A 26,440-nucleotide genomic window follows, 5' to 3' on the forward strand; every position below is an offset into this window, starting at 1 on the left:
CCCTTTCAAGTCCCGTCTGCGCAGCGGTCACCATGCTGCGGGTGGAGGTCGGCCAGATGGAGGCCGATCGCTCCGGCATGGGTGGTGGCATCGGAGCTGGTGGAAGAAGCAATGGCAGTGGCGGAAACGCGAATAGTGGGCGCCGGGGCCGGCAAGACATGACCATCCCAAGCATCGTCCAGCACAAGCGGGGCACAGTCCTGCTCACGCTGTTCGTGCCAAGGGCACTTGGCGAGCAGCGCACGGGTGACGACCTCGCCCAGAGCAGTGACGGTGGCTCATCGACATCAACAACACCAGCGATCAAGAAGATCAGCGTCAAAGAATGCACGCTCCTCGTACCAGACGCCGTCGCCAGCAACCACGGAAGCACAAGCTCTGATGTGGGGTCGCGCAAAGCTCCCACACCAACTTCCTCCCCCACCGAAGGCTCATCGGCAGCGTTTCGGGCACCGCTTGGCCGCATGGTCTCCGCGCCAGCACCGCCGCTCGCAACTGCGGGCCCCGCTGCCGCCAGTGGCTTTGACCGCCTCCATCGTATCGAATCCGATACCCACGCACCACCCGGCCCTCTGTCGCGCCAATTCAGCATGCAGCAACGCTTCAAACCCACAGGCGCAGCCGCTGCAGATGCAGCCCGGCAACCTGGGCAACCTGGGCAATATGGGCAACCTGGGCAGCATACGGTGCACGGTCTCGTCCCTGCGTTCCAGTTGGCCGACACTCCGCAGCTGGCACACCGCGAAGACCACCTGTACGTGTGCGAGTTGCAGACGCCCCGGCTCTCCCCAAAAGCCTGGCGCTGGATTGGATCGCCATCAGGGTCGCCAGCCAAGGACAAGCAGCAACAGCAACAGCAGCAGCAGACGAAGAAGAAACAGAGCGGCGAGGCTTCGTCGCAAGACGGCGACAATGGTCTGCGCAAGCGATGCGCTGACGCTGCGCGCTTTGAGCTGCAGATCAAGCTGTCCATCTCATTTGCGGCCAAGGGACACCAAGGCAGCACGCAGGCCGGCCTTGTGGAAGAGGTGAAGACGCTGTACTTGAGCATCGACCAGTCAAACGCAACAAACTGCGTCAAGTTTGCCATCGTGCACATGCCCACCGCCAAGCAGCCCCCAGCGAGCCCCATCACCCTGTGCGCCGAGTACATGGCATATGTGGCCGCATCCAGGCCCGGCCTTGACAGTGGCGCTGTCAAGCGTGGCCCCATGTTGGCACAGGCAGCGTGGCTCGTCTGGCACCAAGCGTTGCTCCTCTCCACGCTTCGAGGGTGTGTACATTGTTGCTCGTGTGTTGTGCTGAGTTGTGTGCTCTGCTGTTTGGTGCGTGGCTCTGTGCTTTTGTGTTGCGAAGCGCACGTGTTCTGTGCCGTGTACCTGAGCACCTGGGAGTGCAATTGTCACCATTCCTCTTTCCTCACTTCACGCATGCACGCGCGTACAGTTGGAAGTTCATGGACCGCTCCTATCAGTCCCTTCGTGTCACCTTTGACGCGCTGGACAAATATGGCATGGTCGGTACACAGCAATGCACTTGTGTGTGTGTGTTTGCTGGATGCCTGTGGACGCCCGCCATCTCCAACTTGCTCACACCCCTCATTACCCTCACACACACACACACGTACACTCGCGCGCGCACACATATGCACACACACACGCACGCACACACACATGAACACACACTCACACACACACACACTTATGCACACACACACTCACATGAACACACACTCATGTACACGCTCATTGCTGGCAGGATTCGCTGGAGGCGTTTGTAGCGCGGGCGTGCCTAACGGGCCAAATCCTGCGGTTTGCACAGCACCACCGCAGCCTGATCCAGTTTTCGCCACGTGTTTGGGAGCTTGCGCCTCTCATCACCCGCCAAGCAGCCGCCGACGCCATTTCAACCTGGCTGAACCAGCGCAGGTCCCTCACCGCGTGGGAGCACGTACGTATGCGTATGATGATGTGTGGATTTGCAATGTGCATGTGTGTTGTGCATGCGTGTGCGTATGATGTGTGGATCTGCTTGTGCGCATTTGCGTTTGGTGAATTTGTGGTGTGTCGGGTATGCCATACCATTTTTGTTGCGTGAACTCATACAACATTACTTGACCTTTGGCTTTGCCTTGCACACACACACACACACACACACACACACACACACACACACACACACACACACACACACACACACACACACACACACACACACGTGTGCCGTGCATTGGCTCATGTCAGGGCCTGGAGATGCTATTGTTTGTGTTCAAGCAAGCGCTGCGTGGGCTGATTTGCGTGGACATGACATCCATCCTGACCTCCTTCCGCTATCCGCGCGTGTTCCCCGTGCTTACGCGTGTCCGCGCCATGCCAGCTCGCCCTGCACTTGTTTGGGGCACACCTTACAAGGCTTTTGCCTTTGGGAACGGCCTGGCCCTTGCCTTGGCTGCGCTGAGGGAGGTGAAGCCTGCTGCCCTGCACATCCCCGGCACAAAGCAGCCGCCAGCAACACGCAAGTGGCAGACGCAAGTGCGGCAGCCGTTCCACCTCTCAGGTAGAATGCGTGTGAGCGCTGCTGATGAGTGTTGGTTGCCTGCGTGGTTGTGCATGTTTTCCGAGCGACATCAATGAGTGACATACATGTGTGCAGGTGTATGCTTGCGCGCGATAACTCCATATGTGTATGTGTATGGTGGTGGGCAACTCGCGTGCGACATTCGTGGGATTTTCCCTGTGCCGTTTCACACGCGCGTCTTTATTGTCTGTGGCTACCCTGCGCCCGCCCTCTCGACCACCACGGCCACATGACTCATGTCGGTGCACATCATTCGTCATCTCACCATTCGTCATCTCACCATCCCGATCTTCTCCTCCTGTCTTTCCCCTTTCCTGTTGCATGCCTCATCGCTCCTCCCCGCCTCCACGCGCGCTTTCTCCCTTGCTCCAAGTGTGCCACTGGCTGCTGACGGTGCTTGACCAGCACATGGGTGCACTTGAGGCTGCGCTCGCCGCCGCGTCCCGCAGCAAGCGTGTGCTGCACCATCGCCTTCGCAGCGCCATTGCCGACGGCGTGCTCCAGCCGAGTGATGAGCAGATGCTCACCGACGTGCACACGCGCGTGAATGCAGGCGAATGCCTTGTGCAGGACCTGGGCGCCACGCTAGCAGCATTGCGTAAGTGGGAGAAGACGGCCTTGGACGAGCGTGGGAAGAGCTTTAAGGACACCACACTGCGCACGCTCATCTACACGTTCAACTTTGGGCTGGCGGATGAAGACAAAGCCATCATGAACGCCCTCATGGACTTGATGCCCGCATCGGCAAAGAAGGGAGGCAGTGCTGCAGGAAAAGGCACAGCTGGGCCAAGTTCATGGGCACGAGGTGGCGACGAAAATGATGATGATGACGACGATGACGACGATGGTGACGATGACGGTGAGGATGAACTGGAGGATAACGACGATGATGATGAAGTTGATGATGTTGATGATGATGATGATGATGATGACGACGATAGCGGCGGCGCAGGTCGGGGCAGACAAAAGCGAAAGGGAAAGAAGAAAGCAAAACAGAAGAACGCGCCACTGGAGCTTGGTCCCCGTGACTTCCGCGTCACCACCATCAGCGGCACAGGCACCCGAGGTTGGTGTGTGCGTGGGTGAGTGGGTGGGTGAGTGAATGAGTGAGTGAGTACGTGTGTGTGTATTGGGACATGCCACGCGCACGCCTCTGCGGCTGTTTGGGCGTTTGCTCTGCTGTTGATCATGTGATGTTATCTTGAGCCACCGCTCCACACCCACCCTCCTTTCTTCCTCCCACTCAACTGCACGCATGCACGCACGCCCGCTCACTCGTGTACATTGTGTACATTGTGCGCAAACAACATTGTGTGCTGACATCACAACACATCACATCACTAAAACGCAGGCAACCAGGACACCCCCATCGAGGTTGTTGTTGACACACACAGAGGCAAAGGCAAAGGCAAAGGCAAAGGAAAGAAGGACACGGGTCCCGCATCGGCAAGCACGGGGTTGTCACCAGCAGCGTCGGCAACTGATGGTGGCACGCGCCGACCAGAGAGGGAACAGGACACTGCAAAGGAGAAGAAGAGGAAGAAGAAGCCCAAAGATGAGCGCCCTTCGTTCAACTCGCCCCAGGACGTGCTCTCTCTGCCAAACGGAGACATTGTTGTGTGCGACCGCGACAATGCGCGCGTGCGTGTCATCACACCAGAGGGGAAGGTGTCCACCGCGCTTGGGGTGGGCAAGCGTGGCCACCAGGATGGCGTCGGCGCAGGTGTCCGGCTGGCAGGACCACGCGGCATGACGCAACTTGCAAGCGGCTCATTTGTCGTCACTGATGCAGAGAACCACTGCATTCGCGAAGTCTCATCTGCGCTAGCCAAGGTGGAGACGATTGCAGGGTGCACACGTGCTGGCGTGCGTGATGGCGACGCGGCGGCTGCAGAGTTCCGTTACCCAACACATGCGCTCGAGATTCCACGGCAGAAGCTCATCCTTATCACAGACACGGGAAATCACACCATCCGCGCCATCAGCCCGCCCGACGCGGTGCGTGCGCTGTCGCATGTATCTCTAATCGTCATGCATGTTGCATGAACTCTCATGCGTGTGAAAGGTCATTGCGCTGTTGTTTAAGTTGTTGTCGTTTAAGTTGTTTAAGTTGTTGTTGTTGTTGTTTAAGTTGTTGTTGTGTTTAAGTTGTTGTTTAAGTTGTTGTTTAAGTTGTTGTTTAAGTTGTTGTTGTTGTTGAAGTTATGTCTCACTCACAACCCAGTGCTGTGAAAGGTGTGCACAATTCTCAAGTCATGTCATACCATTTGATTTGATTTCACCGCACTCATCCATGCCATCGCCCATCCCGTCACACATGCGCATGCAAACGCCAACAGAAGGGCCATCGGACGGTGCGAACGGTGGCTGGGCGCGCTGGACGGCCCGGCCACACAGATGGCCCTTCCGGAACCACCATGCTCGACACGCCCGCATACATGGCGCTGCTTCCAAATCGCAACGTCGTCTTTACAGATGAAGGCAACCACTGCGTTCGCGTGCTGGACACCAAGTCGTGGCGTGTTGAGACCCTCTTTGGCACGCCCATGCGCCCTGGCAAGCGCGTCGGCGTGGGAGTTCACGCCCTGCTGCGCGCACCGTCAGGTAAGACAGAAGGGGGGCAATGTGGCGAACGTAGTCGAAGGCGTGAGTGCTTGCGTGCGTGCGTGCGTGTGTGTGTGTGTTAACTCATCACCAATCTCCGCCAATATGCGTGACTTGGCCTTCTTCCTGCTGTTCTTGTTCTGGTTCTTTGGTTCTGGTTCCTTTTTCTGGTTCTTTGTTCTGGTTCTGGTTCCCGTTGTTGTTTCTCTCCACAATGTTGCGTCATCATGCTACCACGCTCCTTGCTTCGAAATCGTTCCAACGCGTTCACGGCGTTCACTCACACCCTTGAACACCACAGGCATCGTTGTGAGCCCAGGAGGCGACATCTTTGTGAGCGACACGGGAAACGACCGCGTTGTCATGTATTCGCCAGTCACGCAAGAAGTCATTGTTGTTGCTGGCGGATTTGCAGGTAAAATTCACGCACAAGAAAACCTCCCGCACATGTCATTGTGCCCGCTCTTTGGGCACGTGTGCACGTTTCGTTGTATCGATTACACACACACACACACACACACACACACACACACACACACACACACACACACACACACACGAACGCAAACAACCCTTACCCCCGCACGCGAATGCATGGAATTGTGCTCGAACACACTGAGTACTCACACGCTTTCACGATGATCACCAACAGAGCGGGAAGATATGGTGGATGGACACGGGCGCGCTGCAACACTGCAGGGCCCACGTGGCCTCACCTTTGACAACGGGGGTTGCTTGATTGTGGCGGAGGGCGCTGGTCACCGCGTCCGTCGCATCGCAACACCGGCTGCCACGGACCGCGCGCGCCTGCACCTGGACACACTCATGCGCCCCATCGCGCGCACGTACGCCAAGCTGAGCGACGCCGTGAAGCGAACGTACAACACCGCCAACAACACTGTGCGCGCACTCAACGCAGCGGCAACATGCATCAACGAAACGCGACAGAAGCTCCTGCCGAAAATGTATGCGCGCGAGGCGGCACACGCGATGGCCAACCTGCACATGTTCAAGCAGTCACCCGACCTGCTGCCACAGCTGGATGCCCTGATTGGCGCCGTGCCTGTGCTGCACAGCCTGCAAGACGTGATCACACCGCAGGTGTTAGAGGACCCCATGCTGCGCTCCCTGGCCAGCGACAAGCTGCTGGAGGTGCTTGGCGAGTACTCGTGGTCACCGCACGCATACACGCGTGACATGCAGCAGCTGATTCGCCTGGCAGAGGCCCACTTCCTCACCACCCTCCACGGGCAGACGGTGTTTGGTTCCAAGGCGTTCCGCTCCCGCCCGCGCATCGACGTCGACGGGCCGTCGCTCACCCTGCTCACCCTGCTGCTCCAGCAGAACAACGGCAAAGGGTTTTCTGACCCCACCTTCCGCGCCGCCGCGTTTGGATGGATCACTCGGGTGCAGGAGGAGCGGTCCGGTGCTGCCGCCGCATCGGCAAAGGCCAAGGAGATGAACGAGCAGCAGAAGCAGAGGCACCAGAAGCAGCAGCAGCAGGCGGCAACCACGGGCAAGGGGGCAGCAGCAGCAGCAACAGCAGCGGGGGCCACACTGGGCGGCCCCACGGACAGCAGTGGCGTCGACAACATTGCGTCTCACTCACGCCGCTTGGTGCGGGCGCTGAAGTGGTGGTCGGCGTACAGCATGCCGCGCGACCCTCTCCAGGTGAAGACACTGCAGTGGCTCATGGCTGGTCACCTGCAGGGGCTGACAGCAGGACGCCTGCTGCTGCCGTCGCTGGCGACACTGCCAGTCATCTTCAAGGAGGTGCAGCTCGCACCAGGCCACGCCAGCGTGCTTGTCAATGCGCTGACTGCAGGAATCACGCAAGCCGATGTGGCAGAGGCGGTGTGGGACGAGATTGCGCCGTTCATCGCCAGCTGCGGCAGCAGTGCGGGCCTGTTGCGCAACGCGCTTGCACGCCACGTTATGCGACAGCTGATTATCGCTGTGATGCAGGCTGTGTTTGGCAGCAACGTTGCCCAGCGTGACACGCAGCGGCCGCTTCTCCGCGGGTACGCTTTCCGGGCGGCAGCGAGGCTGCTTGCATGGAATGCTGGGGACGCAAAGGTGCGTTTCATGGCCTCGGATCCAAAGGTGGTGGTGTCGGGCAAGCAGCAGCAAGGGCCCACCCGCGGTGGCGGCGATGGAGGCCAGCAAGAGGGCGAAGCCAGCACAGTACAGAAGCAGCAAAAGGGCACAAAGAAGGGCACGAAGAAGGACAAGGCGCAGCACGACGCCAGCGTACCTCAGAGCACTGCTGCTGAAGAAATGAAAGCGGTAAGCAGCGAGCTCCACGAGATTGTGCGTCGCATCACCGCAACCGTTGGTGCGCAGTACCGCTCGCTCGTCACCACCACGTGCAGCCTCTCGGCGCTCTCAGCCATGCACCAGCACAGTGCCACCTTCCGTGACATGTGCTACAGCATCAACATTCGCCACGGCATGCCAGCGCTGACCACGTGCGTTCGGTTGCGCGACTCTGCGCTCGCTGTTCTCAACAACGCCCGCGAAGTGGCCCTTGACCTGATGGTGGGTACCGAGGTGGCGTCTGCCGTGACACACGTCTCCGACTGCGTGGACACGTTGCAGCTCGCCGAACTGTGCCGCTTTGTGCAGCTGACGCTGGTACACCCAAAGGCGATGCAGGCGTTTGCGGGCGAGTGGGCGGTGGAGGCAAAACCGTACCTGACGCTGAACGACGGGCAGACGATTGCCGAACTTGACCCACCACTACCGTCGCTCCCGAAGCGACTGCTCACTGCTGCCGAGTGGCTGCAGAGCGTGCGCGGGGCCGAGCTGTTTCGGCACATCTGGCAGGACTGCACGCAGGATGTGGTTGGGATTTGGGAAGTCGCCGCCGCATGGCGTGGCTTCTGGACGCAGCTGCAAGACGGAACCCTCTCCCTGGACAAGTGAGTGCCGCTCCACGCAACGCTATCTTTGCGTTGTGAGGCGTGGGCATACTCTCACACACACACAAACACACACACACACAAACACACACACACACACACAAACATACACACACGCACACACACACACACACATAAACACACACACACACACACACACACACACAAACACACACACACACACACACACACACACACACACACACACGTGCTCACGCAACCCAAAACACCACCGCCTCCCTCCAAACACACACGCAACAGGTTGTATCAGCTGTCCCCAGTGTTGAAGAAGGAGTCCCTAATTCTGCTGGCGCAGACAGCACACTTCAAGCCAGATCACGATGTTGCTGCTGCCGTCACTGATACCACCACCAGCAGCAGCAGCAGCAGCAGCGAAAGGGCATCGACAAGTCAGCCATCACCAGCAACAGTGCAAGGTGCTGGCGTGACTGTAGTCACAGCAGCGGCGACATCCGCAACAGAGCAGCAAGAAGATGCTGAGGCAGACGGCGGCACAAGCAGCAGCATTGTCAGCGACACGCTTGCTCTTCGCATTCGAGCAGCCGCAGACAAGAGTGACGACTTCTTCTTGCTCGTCGGAGACCGGCTGGAAGCTGAGAAGTGGGTGAGCGAGCACGGCGGAAGCCTCGGCCAGACAACACGCCTGGTGGACCTTGTACGCCACGCAGACCACGTCACGGCGGTGTTGCCCCTCATGGAGCAGCTTCTTCTCGGCTCAGCCAGGCCCGCACTCCGCTCCGTGCGCAACGCCGTCGACCACGTGCAGCGCAGTCTTCCGCAGGACTGGAGGCAGCAGCCCATCAGCACCGTGGCCTTCATTCTGCCCACGTCGTCACGGGTGGACAGACGGTACATGGCAGTGAGCCAGGACGTGCTGCGGCAGCTGAAGCAGCACGGGGACCTGCTGCACTGGCTGCGGTCGTTCCACAACGACCAGGAGTTCAAGGCCAGCATCGAGATGGCCATGGGCAAGACGGAGAACGAGTGCCCCTTTGAGCTGTGGGTGAACGGGCGCGTGGACGAGGAAGTGCTCTCCATGCTCGGTGCTGTGCGGCGCCACTTCTACCCGTTCTTGTACCGGCAGCACGATCAGCTGAGCCATCCAAGGGCGCTGCTCGAGCCGCTCGTGGCCCTGCGCACGCCGCCCGCCAATCTCGACAGCACGCTGACCCGCCTGTCGGGCCTGCTCGACCCCCTCGTGTCCCTCGTTGATGCCGTGGGGGACGCGGGCACAACGCAGCTGCTGCAGCTCATGCAGCCGAAGACGCAGGCAGCGTGGGTGGTGGTGCAGGCGCCAGGGCAGCAGCAGTCAAACGTCTTCCTGCAGTTTTTCCTCCCTCGCAGACAGAAGACAGACACACAGACGAAGAAGCAGAAGAACAAGAAGAAAAAGAACACCATGACAACGCAAAAGACGAAGCATGACGGCAGTCACGAGAGCGAGAGTGAAACGGCAGCCACGAAGCAGGCACAAGACCCTGCTCACAGCAAACCGGCAGCAACAACAGGAACAGCGGCACCTGCTTCAACAGCCGCACCGAAGAAGCAGGATGTGGGTCGGGCGTACTACCAGCGCTCATTGGAGGAGCTTGAGGACTTCCACGCGCGTCTGCTGCTCAAGACGGAGAACAGGTCTGCGCAGGCCCAGGCTGCTGTGGCGCATTTTGTGGAGCAGTTTGCGTGGGTTAAGAAGCTTTCTTCCACGGCTGCGCAGCTGCACGAGGCAGGGCACCTGCACTACTCGTCGTACCTGTTCCACTTCCCGCTTGCCCACGATCCACAGCAGATTGTGGAGGCGGCACGGCACTGCAGCCGCCAGCTCAGCGCGTGGGAGGAGGGCGTGCGCACGCTTCGAGAGCAGTACTATGTCCTCAACGTGTACACGCCGCAGACGGCCTGGTCGCTGCTGCACCTCATGCACCGCGCGGAAAGCACAGCCGCAGGCGAGCCCAGCGAAACCAAGGGGATGCACGACAAGCAGGGCACAACCACGAGCGACACCACTGCTTCTACAGCCAACACAACGTCAACAGCAGCAGCAGCAGCAGCAACGACAGCACAGGCGGGGAGCGCAGCGGCCAAGCAGGACTTGCAACGGCTGGTGTCAGCGATGCTGATGCTGTGGAACGCAGACCTTGGCTGCGATGACTTCACAGTCGCGTGCTTGTACGATGCGCTGCTTTGTCTGTATCGGCGACACGAGCGCCGTCTACGCCGCAGCCTTGTTGCCGTGCCAATTCAAAAGACGGACAGCGGCTACGTACAGCTCAAGCAGAGCTTAAGTGCCCCCAAGCGCGGTGTCGCCTCTTCGGACGCCAACGGCGCAGAGACCATGTGGTTCTCGCACGTGTCCTTCCACACGCAATCGGCAGAGCTGCAGCCAGGGCAGCGTGGCACGGGAACGGCGGCCGGTCGCCTTGGGTCGGCATCTGCGCTTCGCACCATGGCCCAGATGCTGACCACGTGCCTGGGCGGCTATGAGCCTCGCTACCGGGACTTGCACGACGAAGTTGCAGCGATGACAACCGATGCTGGAACGCCCTTGGTTCTTGGTGGAGCGACAACCAGAGGAAGCGACACGGCGGCAGCAGCCGCCGCAGGTACAGGAACAGCAGCTGGAGAAGACCTGGACGATGACGATGAGGGTGATGGCGATGATGATGGCGATGGAGAAGGTGGTACTGTCGCTGCCCGTGACGAGCGCGCGCGCACGCCAATTGCACATCTTCCCTCCCGGACTGCGACGGGGTCCGCTGAAGCCAGCAGGCAACACGCGTCCGACGCTGACGACTTGGAGCAGGCAGCGCCGGCAGCACACGTGCAGACCTACGGGGACGGCGTGAATCTGGTGTGCGTGGAATCGCACGAAGAAGCGATCGACACGGTGCTGTCTGCATATGCCCTTCACCGACAAATGCCCGAGCACGCTACCATGCTGCTGTCTCGTCCTCACACGTCCGTGCAGGAGGTGGTGCGGTTTGTGGCCCGCTGGGGACAGACCGGCTCGCACAAGAAGGTTGCCACGGCTGCCCCGACAGAAGCAGCAAGGCAGCAGCGCATGCCGAGGACCTGGTCGGACGCTGGCAATGGTGTTGGTGATGATGAAGACGAGTTGCTTCTTGACGCTGGTGCTGATGGGTACGACGGTATGTGCGAAGGCGCGGTGCGGGCGGAGGGCAGCGAGAAGCGGTTGTTCTGCATTATGTTGCTGGACGTTCCGCTGGCGCTGCAGCAAACAGCGGCAGAGCAAATCCAGCTGTGGAGCAGATACGCACAGGCGCCGCTGCTTGTGGTGGCTGGGGCTGACAGCACGCACTACGTGTCGAACCAACTGGCGTTTGCGCGCTGTTCCGCTGTGCGCTTGCCGCTTGATACGACGCAGCAGATTGTGCGCCAATACCTGCAGGCCATGACAGCGGGCGTGACTGTGGTGGCTTCTGAACAGGCAGGCGCCGGCAAGACGTTCTGGGTGAGGCAGGACGCGGCTGCGCACGGATACGCCCTTGCACATGTCCCCATCACCTCCTTCGAGCAGCTGTACTCGCAGACGGTGAATGCTGTGCGAGCGATGCCGTCCTCAGTTGTTCTCGACCCAGAGCTTCTCAATGCCACGCCTGTGACCCGCAACACAAGTGGTGGTGGTGGTGGTGGCGTCCGTCCTCACACACAACAGCAAACGGCAATTCACTTTGACGTGTGCTTGCTGGAGGAACAGCTGGTTGAGTTGGATGCGCTCATGTTTGGGCTGGTGCTGCTTGAGCTGATGCAACACCGGTCCACGGTTGCCTTTTGGAAGAGCGCAACCACGCGCATCTACATTGAGGTGCCCAGCCTGTACGTGCTTCGCGCGTGCCGCACACTCCGCGTTCTCGGCCTCCACATTGTCCGCCCAAGCGCGGCCACATTCTGCACAGATGCAACACGCCTGCGAATTGGAATGCGGCACCACTTTCAGGCCTTCACCCACAGCAGCAGCAGCAGCAGCAGCAGTGCATCAGCAACGGCGCTGGCGTTAGTGGACACACAGCCAGTCCGCAACGATGCTGGGAAGGACGGTGCGGATGAGGATGGTAAGGGCGACAGCCCCGGAACAGAAGCAGGTGGCGACACGACACACAAGGTCGACAGTGTGGACGAACATCAAGCCACCAGCAACGCAACAGCAGCGAAAGTGGTGCGCACTGCTGTACCAGACAAGTTTGCGCACGTGACAGCGCAGCAGCGGCTGTCGTTTGTGAGCCGCGTGCTTTTTGATTACTATGCGCGTGCGTGCGCGTCGCTTGGCATGGACAACGCAACGCCACCGTATGTGTCGTTGCTGTGCGAGGACGAGAGCAAAGATTTGCCGGCGGAGTGGTGTTGGTCGCTGCTTGAGCTGGCGATGGTGGAAGCGAAAGAAGAACAGCCCTCGCTCTGGTCCGTTTGGAACACAATCAACGTTTTGTTCTACCAGCTGGCACAGCTACTGTTGGAAGGGCGCGTGCTGCTGGGCTGCAACCCTTCCACGCGCCCAGCTCTCGCCGCCAGGATCATTGGCTTTGTGCTTGATTCCGCGCTGCAGTTTGGCGGGCGCCAGACCGTTCAGGCCCAGGGCCGCGCCTTCAGCGACGTTGTGCAGGTTCGCAACACAGGCGTCAATCTCCACGGCGCGTTTTCTCAGTCCGTACGCATCAACGGCCTCCGCTCGTATGTGCACCCAAGCGGTGTGCAATTCTACTACTGGTGTGTAAAGTGCCTTACTTGCTTGTTTGCTTGCTGACCTGCTTGTTTTGCGGGCCAGTTTTGGCTGTGCAGTTTGTGTGTGTGTGTGTGTGTGTGTGTGTGTGTGTGTGTGTGTGTGTGTGTGTGTGTGTGTGTGTGTGTGTGTGTGTGTGTGTGTGTCTTTGAGAGGGGTAATGTTCGTCCTCCTTCCTCCCATCGTGTGCGCCCTACTCGTTTTGTTTTGTCACATGTGTGGGTTCTCACTCCAGTTCCACAACCCACCAACACCACAACCCACCAACACCACCACCACGAATACAATCAGCCGCCATCGTGAGGCGTGGGTGGTCGAGGAACCATCTCAGCACTACGCCAAGATGCATCTTGTGAGCACTGATCCCAGTGGCACCCGCGACTGGTGCCGTGTGACGACGTCGACGGTATCTGATGTCACGGTGACAGCAGCAGTGGATGGGCACGCGGTGTCCAGCTTGAGCTCGCTCACGCAGTGGATTGGGAAGGAAGCGCCCGGCAACACCGTCCGCGTTTGCGTGGCTGCAGGCCGCTTGAAAAAAGAGTTTGTGGCGACCAGAGAGCAGTGGCTGTGTACGCCCTCGGCATTCATTGTGCTGCTGCACGCACACGACGACGTAGTGCTGCGCCTGAACCCGCTCACTGGGTGGTGCTTCATTCACTCTGGCCAGACACACCTGATTACGTCTATGGGTCGCCTTGGTTCTTCAACGTGGACGGTATTGCATGCTGATGAGGCCACCAAGCACACCTACCGGCCAAGCGTTTCCATGGAGGTGGACATGCCACCACCAGATCCCGTGCCGGCGTGGGTGGCCAGAAACAGCGTATGGCCGCGCGTAGACAAGATGCGCGCAGAGCGGCAAGTCGACGACGATGCATCTTTGGCGTCACCAACGCCGTCGTCATCATCACCATCATCGTCATCAGCGCCATCGTCGGCCTCCGCTGCCAGTCGTCGTGGCGCCAGTACAGTCCCAAAGCACCTGGCCAGGACCAGTGCCATGATCGGCACTGGCGATGGTGGTGGCGGCGGCGATGCAGCCTTGCGTGTTGGGCATAGGAAGGAGGAGCACGAGGAGGAAGATGTGGAGAAGGTGATTGAAGACGCCCCAAATCCGTTTGCAACGGCTGCTGGTCGCCTGATTCAGCCGTGGGGTGAGGCGCTGCACGACTGCCTCGTCTTCCACGCTGAGCTGGAGAAGGGCGCCTTCCTGCTGTCGTTGCAGCCATACACCATGCGCAACTTCAGGCTGGGGCTTGCGACCAGCCAGGCCTTGGAAGAGCACGGAGTGGTGGTGCCGCAGAGCTTCACCGACCTTGAGAAGCACGTGCATGAGGTGCTGAGTGGCATGACGGGCCACGCACGCTCGAGCGATGAGGCGCGCGCGCTGCTTGGCGGCAAGTACCACCTCACCATCGACAACCTGCTGAAGATGGTGGCGGTGTACGTTCGCCTGCGCTGCGGCATCCCTGTCGTGCTGTTGGGCGAGTGCGGCTGCGGCAAGACCATGCTGATTCGCTTCCTGTGCGAGTGGCTCGACGTGCCCCTGCTCATCTTGGATGTGCACGGCGGCACGCAGGAACGCGAGTTTGAGGACATCTTCGCCCGCGCGGAGAAGGAGCTTGCGTCCGCACCGAACCCAAGCACAGCACGCGTGTTTGTGTTTTTGGATGAGGTGAACACTTGCAACCACATTGGGCTTGTGCGGGAGATTGTGTTCAGCCGCTCCCTGCACGGGCGTCCCATTTCCTCGGGCATCAAGGTGCTGTGCGCCCTCAACCCGTATCGTGAGCGCGTGCAGAAGGAGGGCACACAGACCCCCGGCCTGGTGTACACGCTGCAGCAGGAGCGCACAGACACAATGGCCAAACTTGTCTATCGCGTGCACCCGGTGCCGCTGACCTTTCTGGATTTTGCATTTGACTTTGGGCAACTGTCCTCCACCGAGGAGGACTCGTACATCTTGGGCATGGTTCAGGGAAGCCTCCCAGACCACGAACGACACGAGCACGAGCTTGTGGCGCGGCTGATCTTGCTGTCACAGGCGTTTATCCGCGAGTGCGATGGCGATGTGAGCGCCGCCAGCCTGCGCGACGTGCGTCGCTGCCTCAACCTGCTCGTGTGGTTCAAGTCCAACCTGGTGACGAAGAAGGCGACCAAGATCTCCCCGCTGGCCGTGGCAGCCACGCTCGCGCTGGCGTTCACGTACTGGTATCGCCTCAACAGCGATGAGGCGCGCAAGGGCTACTGGACAAGGTTGCGCAAGCAGGCGGATTTCCGGTCCTTCAACCTCATTGAGAGCAAGATGGAACCGCTGCGGCACAAGGGCACGTTTGAATCCATTATCCAGCAGTTGCAGCAGAAGTTCTGTGAGAACGTGTCGCTTGAAGAGGATGTTGCCCTGAACAGTGCGTTGAAGGAAAACGTGTTTGTGACCGTCGTGTCCATGCTCAACAAGCTGCCATGCATGATTGTCGGCAAGCCAGGCAGCTCAAAGACGCTCGCCTTGCAGGTATGTTTGGATGTGTAGTCGTTTGCTTGGCCTTTGGTGGGCCGTAGGGGGGGGGGTTGTGCACACGCCTGACGTGATCATGGTCATGCCCTTGCTGCTGTTGCTGCTGCTTGTTGCAAGGTGAATGGGGTTCGATTCCGACTGTCGATGTGACAGACAGACAGACAGACAGACAGACAGACACACACACACACACACACACGCACGCACGCACACACACATGCACGCACACACACACACACACACACACACACACACACACACACACACACACACACACACACACACACACACACCATCTGTCTTTGTCACTGTGCACTCCAACAGGTCATTTCTGCAAATTTGCAAGGGCCGCAGAGCAGGAACCCGTTCTGGCGGCGCTTCCCGGCCGTGACCATGTTCCAATTCCAGTGCTCGCCTCTCACCACGGCCAGCGGCATTCTGCAGCAGTTTGAGGTTGCCAAGCGCTATCAGGCGTCGTCCGAAGATGTCGCCGCCGTTCTGGTCCTCGATGAGGTTGGTCATTCGTGTGTATGGGTGCACATGTGTGCATGAATTGCGTGAACGAGTGCGTGGATGTATGTGCATTTCGTGTATGTGCGCATGCGTAAGTGCATCACGACTTGTGAGCGTGTGTACATCCGTTACTTGTTGTAGGCATGTGTGAGCCGTCCTTGTGCTGAGCACGATGACACTGCCAACAGGCCCTGCATCGTTCACTATCAACCGTGGAACACCTCACGCTTCTGCTGTTGTGCTTTGAATGGCAGATTGGTCTTGCGGAGTTTTCTCCCGACATGCCGCTGAAGGTTCTTCACGGTCTTCTTGTGGACCCGCCCATCCCCATCGTGGGCGTCTCAAACTGGGTACGCTCGCGATCCATGTTGCCTTGTATGTTTTGAATGCTTTGTTAAGGCGTCCTTGCTCACCTCATGATGATCGTGATGTTTCAACACACAACCAGGCGCTTGATGCAGCAAAGATGAACCGCGCAATCTGCCTGAGCCGTCCAAGCCCAAACTTCGAGACCCTTGTCACAACTGGTGCGTGTGTGTGTGCGTTTGTGCGTTTGTGCGTTTGTGCGTTTGTGCGTTTGTGCGTTTGTGCGTGTGCGTGTGCTTGCTTGTCGTCTGGTTTGCGTACACACTTGTGCGTTGCGTGCAATCGCGTCAACCTCCAGTGTCTTCTGCCTCTCAAGACCACATGTTCTCCACCATCACCACCATCCCCCACCTGCGTGCCCCCTCCCTCCAAAATGTGCCCACAGGCCGCCACATTCTGGGCGAATCAAAAGCAGCTGTGCAGCAGCTGTTGAACCGGATGCTGGAGCCGCTTGCCTCTGCGTTTCACACACTGATCCAAGAGGGCGAGAAGAAGCGGGCTTCCAAGGTGTTCTTTGGCATGCGAGACTACTACAGCCTGCTCAAGATGATGAAGCGACAGTTCACCACGGACCCAAAGCGCCTCCTCCGCGGCATGACCTCCCACGACCTCAACATGCTCGTCTGCCGCAACTTTGGCGGCGACACAGCCCTGCTCACGCGGGCCGTGCGTCTGTTCCACATCCGCTGTCTTGGGCACGGCGCATCGGAACGCCCCGTGCACGTGCTTGATCTTGCGCGCGCGAACCTGTGCGATGCACACGCGCGCCACCTCCTGCTCTTCACGTCCAACTCCATGGCACTGGAGATGCTGTTTGGGGCCGGTCTGATCCAAGGCACCAACACACGCGTGCTGATTGGCAGCCAGTTCACGGAAGACGCGTCTGAGCTGCAGCTGATCCACCAGATCAACGACGTGCGTCGCGCCATGGAGGCCGGCGACACCCTCATCCTCGTCAACCACTTCAACATCTTCGAGTCGCTGTACGACCTCCTCAACATGCGATACGTGACCAAGACGAACAAGCAAGGCAAGCGCGTCCGCATGCTTCGCCTGGCCATCGGCTCCCGCTCGCAGCTGTGCGAGGTTGCAGACGGGTTCAAGGTGATTGTCATTGTGGAGGACGCGGCGAAGCGCAAGCTGGACTTGCCCTTCCTCAACCGCTTTGAGCGCCAGCTCATGCGCCCGCACGACGTCGTGACGAAATACCAGCAGCCGCTGGTAGAGGAGTTGCTGGAGTGGGTGCGGGCCATTGTCAGGGAGACGGGGCTCGGCAAGGTGTCGCGCGTGTTCCCTTGCCTGACCAACGACAGCCTGCCGTCTGCAGTCCTACTGGCGCTCAAGTTCAAGCCCGTGCCTTCCGATGAGGACATGGAGTGTGCAGGCGACCTGGTCAAGGACTGGCTGTACCGCATCGCCACGCCATCGGCCGTCTTGCACTCGCCAACGCTGCAAGAGGCGTTTGGTGGCCTGGACGGCTTTCTCCAGACCCATGGCGACCTTGCTGCCGTCATGCGCGCATATGTGCTGCGGCCAAAGAAGACGCACACATTGTCGTCTCTGCAAACAGCAGCGCCCGCAGAAAAGGAGGCGCAGCCACAGAAGAAGAAACAGCAGCAGCAGCACGCAGACGCCAACGCAGCGCAGAGTCAGGGCGAAACAGCTGCCGCCACCCAGGGCGAAGAAACACCTTCAGATGGTACCGATGCGACAAGCGACGTTGCCACTGCTGATGTGGGCGGTGATGGTGCGACAATGACGACGGCAGCAAGGCAGCCAGATGTGGCAAAGGCGGACGAAGGTGCTCAACAACAAGGTACTGGTGCCGAAACAACGCAGGTTGGAGCAAAGCAAGAAGAGGCAGCAGAAGATGTGGCAGAAGAAGAAACAGTGTCCAAGGGCACCGCGACAGCGCCCGAGGAGCAGTCGGCTGTGGGTGACACCGCTAGCACCACAGGCACAGCCACGAGTACACCCGCAACTGCGACCACCACGACCGTGACCGAGGAAGCAAAGGTTGAAGACGAACGTACGTGCAGGGACAATGAGGCGCAACACCGGCGCAAGCGTCGCACGTACCGTGACGTGGACAGCGATCTGACGGTGCTGCTGACCCAGTCTGCAGCGGCACACATGACGCCATCGACCTTTGACGGGCTTGTTGGACCAGCGTGGGATGTGCACTATGAGAACTTTGCTGCCTTCTCCTCGGAGCGGCAGCTGGAGGCGCGCCTGACCGGCTTCTTCACCGATGCCGCTGCGCTCGTTCGTGCGGCCACAGCCCAAGACGACAACGAGGACAACGGCAGCAACAAAGGCGACGAGAGTGCTGGTGAGGGCACGGAAGCACGCAGTCATCAGCGTGCGCATCGCGAGGGCGCGGGCGCGGTGGTACGTGAGCAAGGCCTGACGGCGCTAGCTTCAGACACCAAGACGCATGCTTTGCTGGTGCTGCAGTGCGACTCGCTTGCTGCCAAGGCCGAGGTGATTCGCCACGCCATGTGGCTGTGTCGCGCGGGACGTGACAGGATGCTGCGAGACAGCGGGCTCTCGCCTCGGCAGGCATCGCACATCAAGGTGCTGGTTGTGCTGCATCTTCCCCCGAGCGTGAAGGGCCGCAAGCGCTACTTCCCACTCACGTTCATGCGGGACTGGCAGTGCCTCTTCTGCGACGACCTGCGGCCACAGCAGCAGGGCGCCTTCCGCGTGCAAGTGCAGCGCACCGTGTACGAGCTTGTGCGTGACGGCCACATCTCCGTTGAGCGTGCACTCAAGACGCAGTTTATGGCCGCGCTCTCCCGCTGCCGTGTCCCCGTCGAGACAGCAGGCGGCACAGCTGCTGACCATAGTGGTGGTGTTGGCGGTGGCCGTGGCCGTGGTGCTGCAGAAGATGGTGATGGCGATGGCGACGGCAGCGGTGGCGTTGGACGTGAGCTGTCCACACCTGCGTCCACAAACCACTATGCCCGCGTGGTCATGTTCTCACGTTTGCTGAAGAACGCGCGCTTCCTCGCCCTATTCGCCAAAGTGGTGGAGGAGGTGGCACGTGTGGCACTCGCCGACGGCAAGCACTCCACCGTTCATGTGCAATGGGCATCGAAAACCCCGCACGGGTCCCTGCGTGAGTCACTGCACACGTGCTTGGAGGCGGTGATTGTGGACATCATGGCATACGTGTTGCCTGCGCTTGACCACCACTTCACATTGAGTGTTCTGGATGCTGCGCTGGAGCGTGGTGACCGCGCAAGCGTGGACCTGTGCTTCAAGCTGTGGGGCTCGCCCACTGTGCTTGATGTTGAGGCGCTTGGCATGACATACCGCCCACAGCAGCACCGCGTCATCACCATGCCCCACGCAGGGCAGCACGCCATTGCGCCAAACGCGTTCCCAATGTCATATCGGATCATGAAGCATCTGGTGGCTGAGCAGACGCGCGCCCTCGTGCTGACCAAGGCAGGCACAGACGTGATGCGCGCCGCAAGCGTGCTGCAGCAGGCATGCCACACCGTGTTTGGGCCGAGCCTTGTGCGCGCTTGGGCGTCGCAGCGCGACGCACAGAGACAGCAGCTGCGGTATCTGTATGATCTGGTCAACTATCACGTTGCACCCTCGCGGGGCCTCACCTGGCAGCAGCACGCGCGGTGCCTGGCGCTGATTGGACGCGCATGCGACCCCGTGTTGCTCGCCAGCGTGGCCGGGCTGCACGCCGTGCTGATGCAAAACGAGCTTCGCCTGTCCACCTATCTTTCGCTCCTGGCCAACGAGCACCTGTCGGGCGTCATCCATGTCGACAGCGTCCTGGAGCACTTGGAGGATTGTGTGGATTCGCTGCTCAGTTCACCGTCGCCGCAGCAAAGCGGAAGCACTGCTTATGGTGCCGCTGGTGACGGCGCCACATTTCTGGCCCCCGAGGACGACGACGACCTCTTGCTTGACGACGCTGACGATGACGCTGACGATGACGATGACGATGATGTTGAAGGTGGTGAGTATGATACGAACAATCGTGGTGACGACGGTCATGCAGTGGGAGCATCGCCAGCAACGACTGCAGGAACAACAGCGATGGCAGCAACAGCTGGCACCTCCATGTCCGCTGCGCGTGCACGACTGCAGACGGTGGACACGGAGCTGACGAAGCAAGTGCTGCGAGCAGTTCGGGAGAAGCTTGAGTCGGCGGTTGGGGAGGATTCGCTGGTGCAATTGGTGGAGGCCGTGCAGACGATCCACACTGTCTCGCCGCAGGTGAACCGGCTCTTGTGCGCACACGGTAGCGAGGCCAGCGACGAACACAAAGAGGACAGTAGCAGCGAAGAAGAAGAAGATGATGGTGGTGGTGATGATCCGCAACGCAATGCAACGTGCGCACAACTGCGTGAGATGGCGGGTCTCTCTGCGTTGGCGGATCTTCTGCAAGTGCTGCAGCAAACAGCATGCCAGCCGCTGCGCAGAGTCACCAGCTTGCGATACCGCGCCAGAGGCCACCTCGGGCCCTTGGAGTTGGAGGAAGCGGGCGTGACCCCTCACGTGCTGGGCGCGCACGTGCTGCTGGAGAATGCCGCAAGCCTGCGTGTTGTGGACACGGCGCACATCACGTCTGCGCTGCGCACGGTGGCGCAGGTGTGCGCTGTATTCAGGGAAGGCGCGCTGTTTGCGGCAGAGGACGCGTGGCTGAGCGGCATGACCGCTGTGGACGAGGCTGAGAGCGTGCACCTGCTTGCTGCGCGGCGCATGGACTATCTTCAGGCCTCGCTCGTCTCGGCCTATTTGCAGCACTGCATGGCGTGCGTGGAGCTGAGCCCGCGCCACCTGATGCGTGCGCGTGCGTCGGTGTGCGAGCGGCTGTGGACACTGCTGAGCGAGTTTGAGCTTGAGGGCGCGAATCACGGTAACCGCACGTCTGCAGCCGAGGCCAAGAGCTTGGTGCTGCGCGGTGCGCTGATTGCATTCGAGACGGTGTCTGGCACGACGGCGATGGACATGTGCGAGCAACGGCGCGGGCGCGTGTCTGCACAGGCGCTGCTCGTCACGTTGTGGGACGTGATGGATCGCAATGCACAGGGCCATGCTGACGGCGGCAGTGGCAGCGACAAGTCTGCACGCGTGCTCACAGCCCGTGCGGTGAAGGCTGTGGCGTTGCCCAAGGCCGCGCTCTCCGTGGAGAAGCGGGACGACGGTGTGACCGTGTTCCTGCGCGGTCTGGTGGCGTGCCACCGTGCGCTTTCGAGCTTCACGCGGTCTCTGCAACGACGTAGCGCCACGCGCCCGCCCGCACAGTCGCCGCAAGGCCCGCTGGCGCAGCTGTTGGCGGAGCACTGGGCTGGGCTGCACGTGCTCAAGCGGGTGCGGCGAACGATGGGCATCGAGGGGATTGCGATGCTGACGGCGTGGACGGAGCAGCAGCGGCCTTGGGTGAAGCTCGATCGCACGCTGCAGGTTGCGGCGAGTGACAGGCTGCCGGACGTGTTTAAGCACTTCACGCACGCGCAGAACCAGCCGCTGATGAATGTGGCCGTGCACTTTGCGGTGACGTGCGATGACTACTCGGAACTCAAGCACCAGTTTTCGCCCTCGCTCCTGTCATCCGAGCTGATGAACGCTTTTTCGTGCTTTCTTGGTGCCTACTTTTCCCAAGTTATCGAGCCAAACCTCCATCGTAAGCACGTGCTATGTGGGGCAATGCGTGGTGTTTGGGTTGTCATTGTTGCTGTTTTGGTCTCAGGTGCTACATTTCGCGCTTGTTCGTGTGCCCACATGCTTTGTTGTTCTTGCTCATGAATTACTTTTCGATGTTCATACAAACACACTCACACAACACAAACACAAATGCACACACACACGCACACACACACGCACACACACACGCACACACACACATCAAGGCACGCGTGGCGTGAAAGAACTGCACAAGTGGTTGCGTGCGAACGTGTTGTCCCGGCTCTCTGGTCCAGCTTACCAGCTGCTGCAGTGGATTCTCGATGGCTGCCGCTTTGGGGTGAATGCGCATACACATGTTTACTCACGTGTTGTTACATATACACACGTTTACTCACGTGTTGTTACATATACACACATGTACATACAGACACATGCACGCACGCGCATGTACATAAACGTGCGCGCGCGCACGGCCTGTGTTGTGATGCAGCGTGTCAGTGAAAGGCGCCTGCTCACTGTCGTCGCGTGCTTTCGTACAATCGCTTCAACGTACGACTTACATGGCTTGTTGTTGTCTCCTGCTTGGCCCGTGCCAGTTTTCCCACACGGCGGAAGACGAAGAGGATCACGAACAGGAAGATGTGGTGCTGCAGCAGCTGGCGTTTGTGCTGGGCATCATCGCCATGCGTCAACCCCGGTCCTGGCTCGGTGAACTTGTGGTGTCGCCTGCCTCGTCCTCCAAAGCCTACATCGTCACCATCCCAGGCAACGAACTCGCTCTCATCTTCAACTCCTCACCCTATGTCGGCTGGTACCGCTGCCCCAACGTACGTGCGTGCGTGCATGCGTGTGCGTGCGTGCGTGCGTGCGTGTGTGTGTGTGTGTGTGTGTGTGTGTGTGTGTGTGTGTGTGTGTGTGTGTTTTTGTGTTTTTGTGTGTACGTGTGTGCGTGCGTGCGTGCGTGCATGCGTGTGCGTGCATGCGTGTGCGTGCATGCGTGTGCGTGCGCATGTGTGTGGGGGGGAGGGGCTCCACTTGATGTGCGTGCGTACGTGGACTTCTCTCCGTCTCTCCGTCTCTCCGTCTCTCCGTCTGTCTGTCTTTCTCTCCCACTGCTTGTGTTTTGCATGTCAGTCACCACACACGCACTGTGTCCTTCCTTGCTGACTTGTCCTTTGTATTGATGGGGGTGTCGTTTCTGCGTTTCCATGCTGCGCAGGGCCACCTGTACTCTGTTGGCGAGTGCACGATGCCGATGCAGCAGTCCAGGTGCCCCGACTGCAAAAAGTCGATTGGCGGACTCAACCACAACATGCTCTCAACAAACACCAGAATCTCCGATTCAGAGGTGCGGCCAGACAAATTGTTCAAAGGGTGGAGGGGGGGGGATTGGAGTAAGCGGTACCACTGTGCCATTTGTTGTTGTCTCGCCTAATCACTGACACTCGTCTGACATAATCGTACACAAACACTCACGTTCGCACACATGTTCACGCACACACACGCACACACACACACACGCACGCACGCACGCACACACACACACACACACACACACACACACACACACACACACACACACACACACACACACACACACACACCGGGCAGTACTCGAATGTGGGGCGGCCGCTCACCACGACGTTTGTGGCGGCGCTGCGGCTCATTCTGCACCTCAGCGTTCGCCTGAGCCTGTTTGCGTTTGGGCCTACCTCCGCCATGCAATTCCTGCGTGGCCCCAAGCGCAGCATTTCCAAGACGCAGGCACGCTTTGTGCAAGATCTGACACACGTGTGCTTGCGCGACCTTGACGCCATTGCCCGGCGACGCTCGCTACGGGAGGCGTACATGCTCGTTGTGCTCCTCCTCAAACACATGCACAACAGCGCCATCCCGCCTGCGTTCTCCACGGCTGACAAGCGCGACGCGTACGAGCGGACGCTGCAGAACGCAACAGCAAACAAGTATCTGACCGACCCGGCGTACCTGCGCAGGGCGGCAGAGAGCGCCGTGGAGGACACACGCGGGCAGCAGCTTGCCAGGCTGTGGAACTGGTGCAAGCAGCAGATTGAAGTTGCGGACGGCACAAACGCGGGCGAGTCAGCAGCAGGATCGTCAGCACAAGACAAATCGTCGGCTCGAGCAGACTTGGCGTCGGTGCCAGGTAGCAGGGACCCTCGCAGCCGGCGTCGTCGTGGCGGTGCCACTGACTACGACGATGACGATGATGACGATGGTGATGATGACGATGACAGTGGCGAAAGCATGTACTTTGAATCACTGCTGTCTCAGCGCATGGACGATGAGAGTGGCGCGTCGCTGCTGACGATGCTGCGGTCTCCACGCGAGCCCGTCACGCTCGACCGCTTCTTTGAGGACTTTCAGTCCAGCAGCGAGTACAAGACGCGCCATCGCCTGCTTGATGCTGTGCAGCGCATGGAGGAGCGGTTGGTGCATGTGCATGTGCTGGTGGACATTCTCGCCTGGCACGCTGTCCTATTTGACGTGTTCCCGGACGGCAGCCTGACACGTGAGCAAGCAGCGGAGATCACCAACGCGGATGTGGTTGCAATGCTGCCGGTGGGACGACGCGAGGCCGCATCGCGTGTCCTCGATCGCTTCTGTACCGGATTCAACGCCGCCTTTCCTCTCCTGCACCCGGTACGCATGCAGATGGCGCGTGGTGTGGTGTTGTAATGTGCGGTGGTATGCAGCGTTGGGATTGGTGTGCATGTAGGGGCGACTGACATGACTGGTGTTTGGTTTGGGGCGTACTTGACTGTTGCGTGGAGCGGCTAACTGGTTTCTGCAGTGTCGAGTTTGTTTTACACCACCAAGCAGCACTGCTTGGTTCATGCCAGTTGTGATGTTACACAGATTTATTATTTCATGTTGCGTGCACTCACTTGTGATGCTCTGTGCATTTTCAATCGTTCTTTGTTGCCTGCCGTTCCTCACCTCCCACTCCATCCATCCCCCACCTTGCTCAATGGGTACGCTCGTCACGTTTGACACAGAACATCTACGAGTGCGACCCGAACCCCTTCTTGACACAGCGCAAGGAGGTAGATCTGTCTGGACTACAGCAGTCCCCAGGCCTCCCCATGAGCCCGAGCGTCGCCATCATCTTCTCGCTGCCGGCACACGCACGTGGCGAGACGGATGCGCGAGGCCTGTGCACGCTGCAGCTGTGCCGGCTGCTGGCCAACGCACACAACGAACTGGTGACTGCACTCGCTGCCGCAAGGGCGCCTGTGAACACAGCAGCTGCAATGACCGTCGACCATGCACAGCAGCAGCAACAAGGGCAGCAGCGGCAACAGCAGCAGCCACAACAGCAGCATGTGGTACGAGCAGACGCGCAGGCTGTTGCGAGCGCGTTTGGCGCTGCTGTATCGCATCTTACGCCGCGGGTTGCGCTGGACCAAGCCATCATCAAGTACTCGCGTGGCGAGATGGAGCGGCTTGTGCGCCTGCATGCGATTGAGCCGTTGCGATACGCGGTGACGGGAATCACGTCGTGGTTTGACTTTGCCGGCGTGGAGAATGCGTTGGCGCGCCGTCTGCTGCACGGCAAGTCGACAATTCAGCTTGAGCTGCAGCAGTACCACTACGGCGGGGAGCTGAACAACACGGGGCACCTGAGCACCCTGCGCATGCGTGTGCCACAGGCTGCTCTGAGCAAGGCGGTGAGCGCGCACATTGTGAGCGAGCTGGACACGCAGAACCGCATCAACGCCGTGCTGGGCCACCTTGAGGCGTGCATCTCGTTCCTGGCCTCCGTGGGCGGCCTCTCTGCTGCTGCCGGCATCTCCGAGGAGACGCTACTTGCAGATTACATCACGGGCACGCTGCTGGTGAATGCGGACACGTGGGCCAGCGCCTCGTGCGACTCCATCAACAGGCACGTGCAGCTGCGACACGTACAGAGCCTGTTTGTGCTGTTGGAGCAGCAGCTGTCTGCGACCACGCTCGACTTTGTGCACTCGTCGTACCGCGAGCCGCTGCCGGCAGATGTGGTTGCGGTGCTGAAGCGGGACATGCACGCGTTTGACTTTGACTTTTTGCAGACGCTGCTGCGTGATCTGCTGGTGAACCGGCTGACGGAGGCAAACTTCCCGAGCGACGGCCCGCTCAAGGACTATCTGGAGTACCTGACGGAGGTTGACATTTCCGAGGCGGCGTGGTTCCAGTTCCTGCCAGACACGCTCGCGCTCGCACACGCACACAGCCTGTACGAGTTTGTCTCCTCCTCCTCCTCGTCATCTTCTCAGGAGGTGTGATTTGAGAGAGGAGAGTGATGTGTGTGTGTGTGTGAGAGAGGGCGAGAGAGGAGAGTGATGAGTGTGTGAGAGAGGGTGTGTGTGTGTGAGTGTGTGAGTGTGTGTATGAGTGTGAGGGTGTGAGTGGGAGTGAGACGTGAGAGAATGGGACGTGATTGTATGCACGTTTGTGTGTGTGTGTGTGGTTGTTGCTTTTGTTGTTGGTTTCAAGTGAACACTTTAAGTGAAACATCATCGAAGAGCA

At 59.7% G+C, this 26,440-nt stretch overlaps 1 protein-coding gene across 1 annotated transcript; it reads left to right on the top strand.

Moving 5' to 3' along the window:
- Window positions 1-26,440, top strand: PTSG_02206 (uncharacterized protein). The gene is made up of 20 exons (XM_004996636.1): window positions 1-1,273; window positions 1,447-1,516; window positions 1,759-1,950; window positions 2,244-2,556; window positions 2,951-3,643; window positions 3,929-4,575; window positions 4,917-5,181; window positions 5,483-5,596; window positions 5,834-8,102; window positions 8,364-12,845; window positions 13,150-15,373; window positions 15,701-15,889; window positions 16,144-16,239; window positions 16,338-16,416; window positions 16,641-21,911; window positions 22,138-22,250; window positions 22,510-22,740; window positions 23,133-23,261; window positions 23,525-24,574; window positions 24,931-26,440. Exons 1-20 carry the CDS (start codon window positions 33-35, stop codon window positions 26,194-26,196), a joined length of 20,934 nt encoding a protein of 6,977 aa, XP_004996693.1. The 5' UTR covers window positions 1-32; the 3' UTR covers window positions 26,197-26,440.

This window comes from Salpingoeca rosetta, assembly GCF_000188695.1.
Source record: "Salpingoeca rosetta unplaced genomic scaffold supercont1.5, whole genome shotgun sequence".
In the NCBI taxonomy this organism is placed as follows: domain Eukaryota; class Choanoflagellata; order Craspedida; family Salpingoecidae; genus Salpingoeca; species Salpingoeca rosetta.

Excerpts from the sequence above, each read along its gene's own strand:
- PTSG_02206 (XM_004996636.1), top strand. The coding sequence starts at position 33 with ATGCTGCGGGTGGAGGTCGGCCAGATGGAGGCCGATCGCTCCGGCATG. Across the intron at positions 8,103-8,363 it reads GGAACCCTCTCCCTGGACAA|GTTGTATCAGCTGTCCCCAG; the intron begins GTGAGTGCCGCT and ends CACACGCAACAG. Across the intron at positions 15,890-16,143 it reads CCGTTCTGGTCCTCGATGAG|ATTGGTCTTGCGGAGTTTTC; the intron begins GTTGGTCATTCG and ends TTTGAATGGCAG.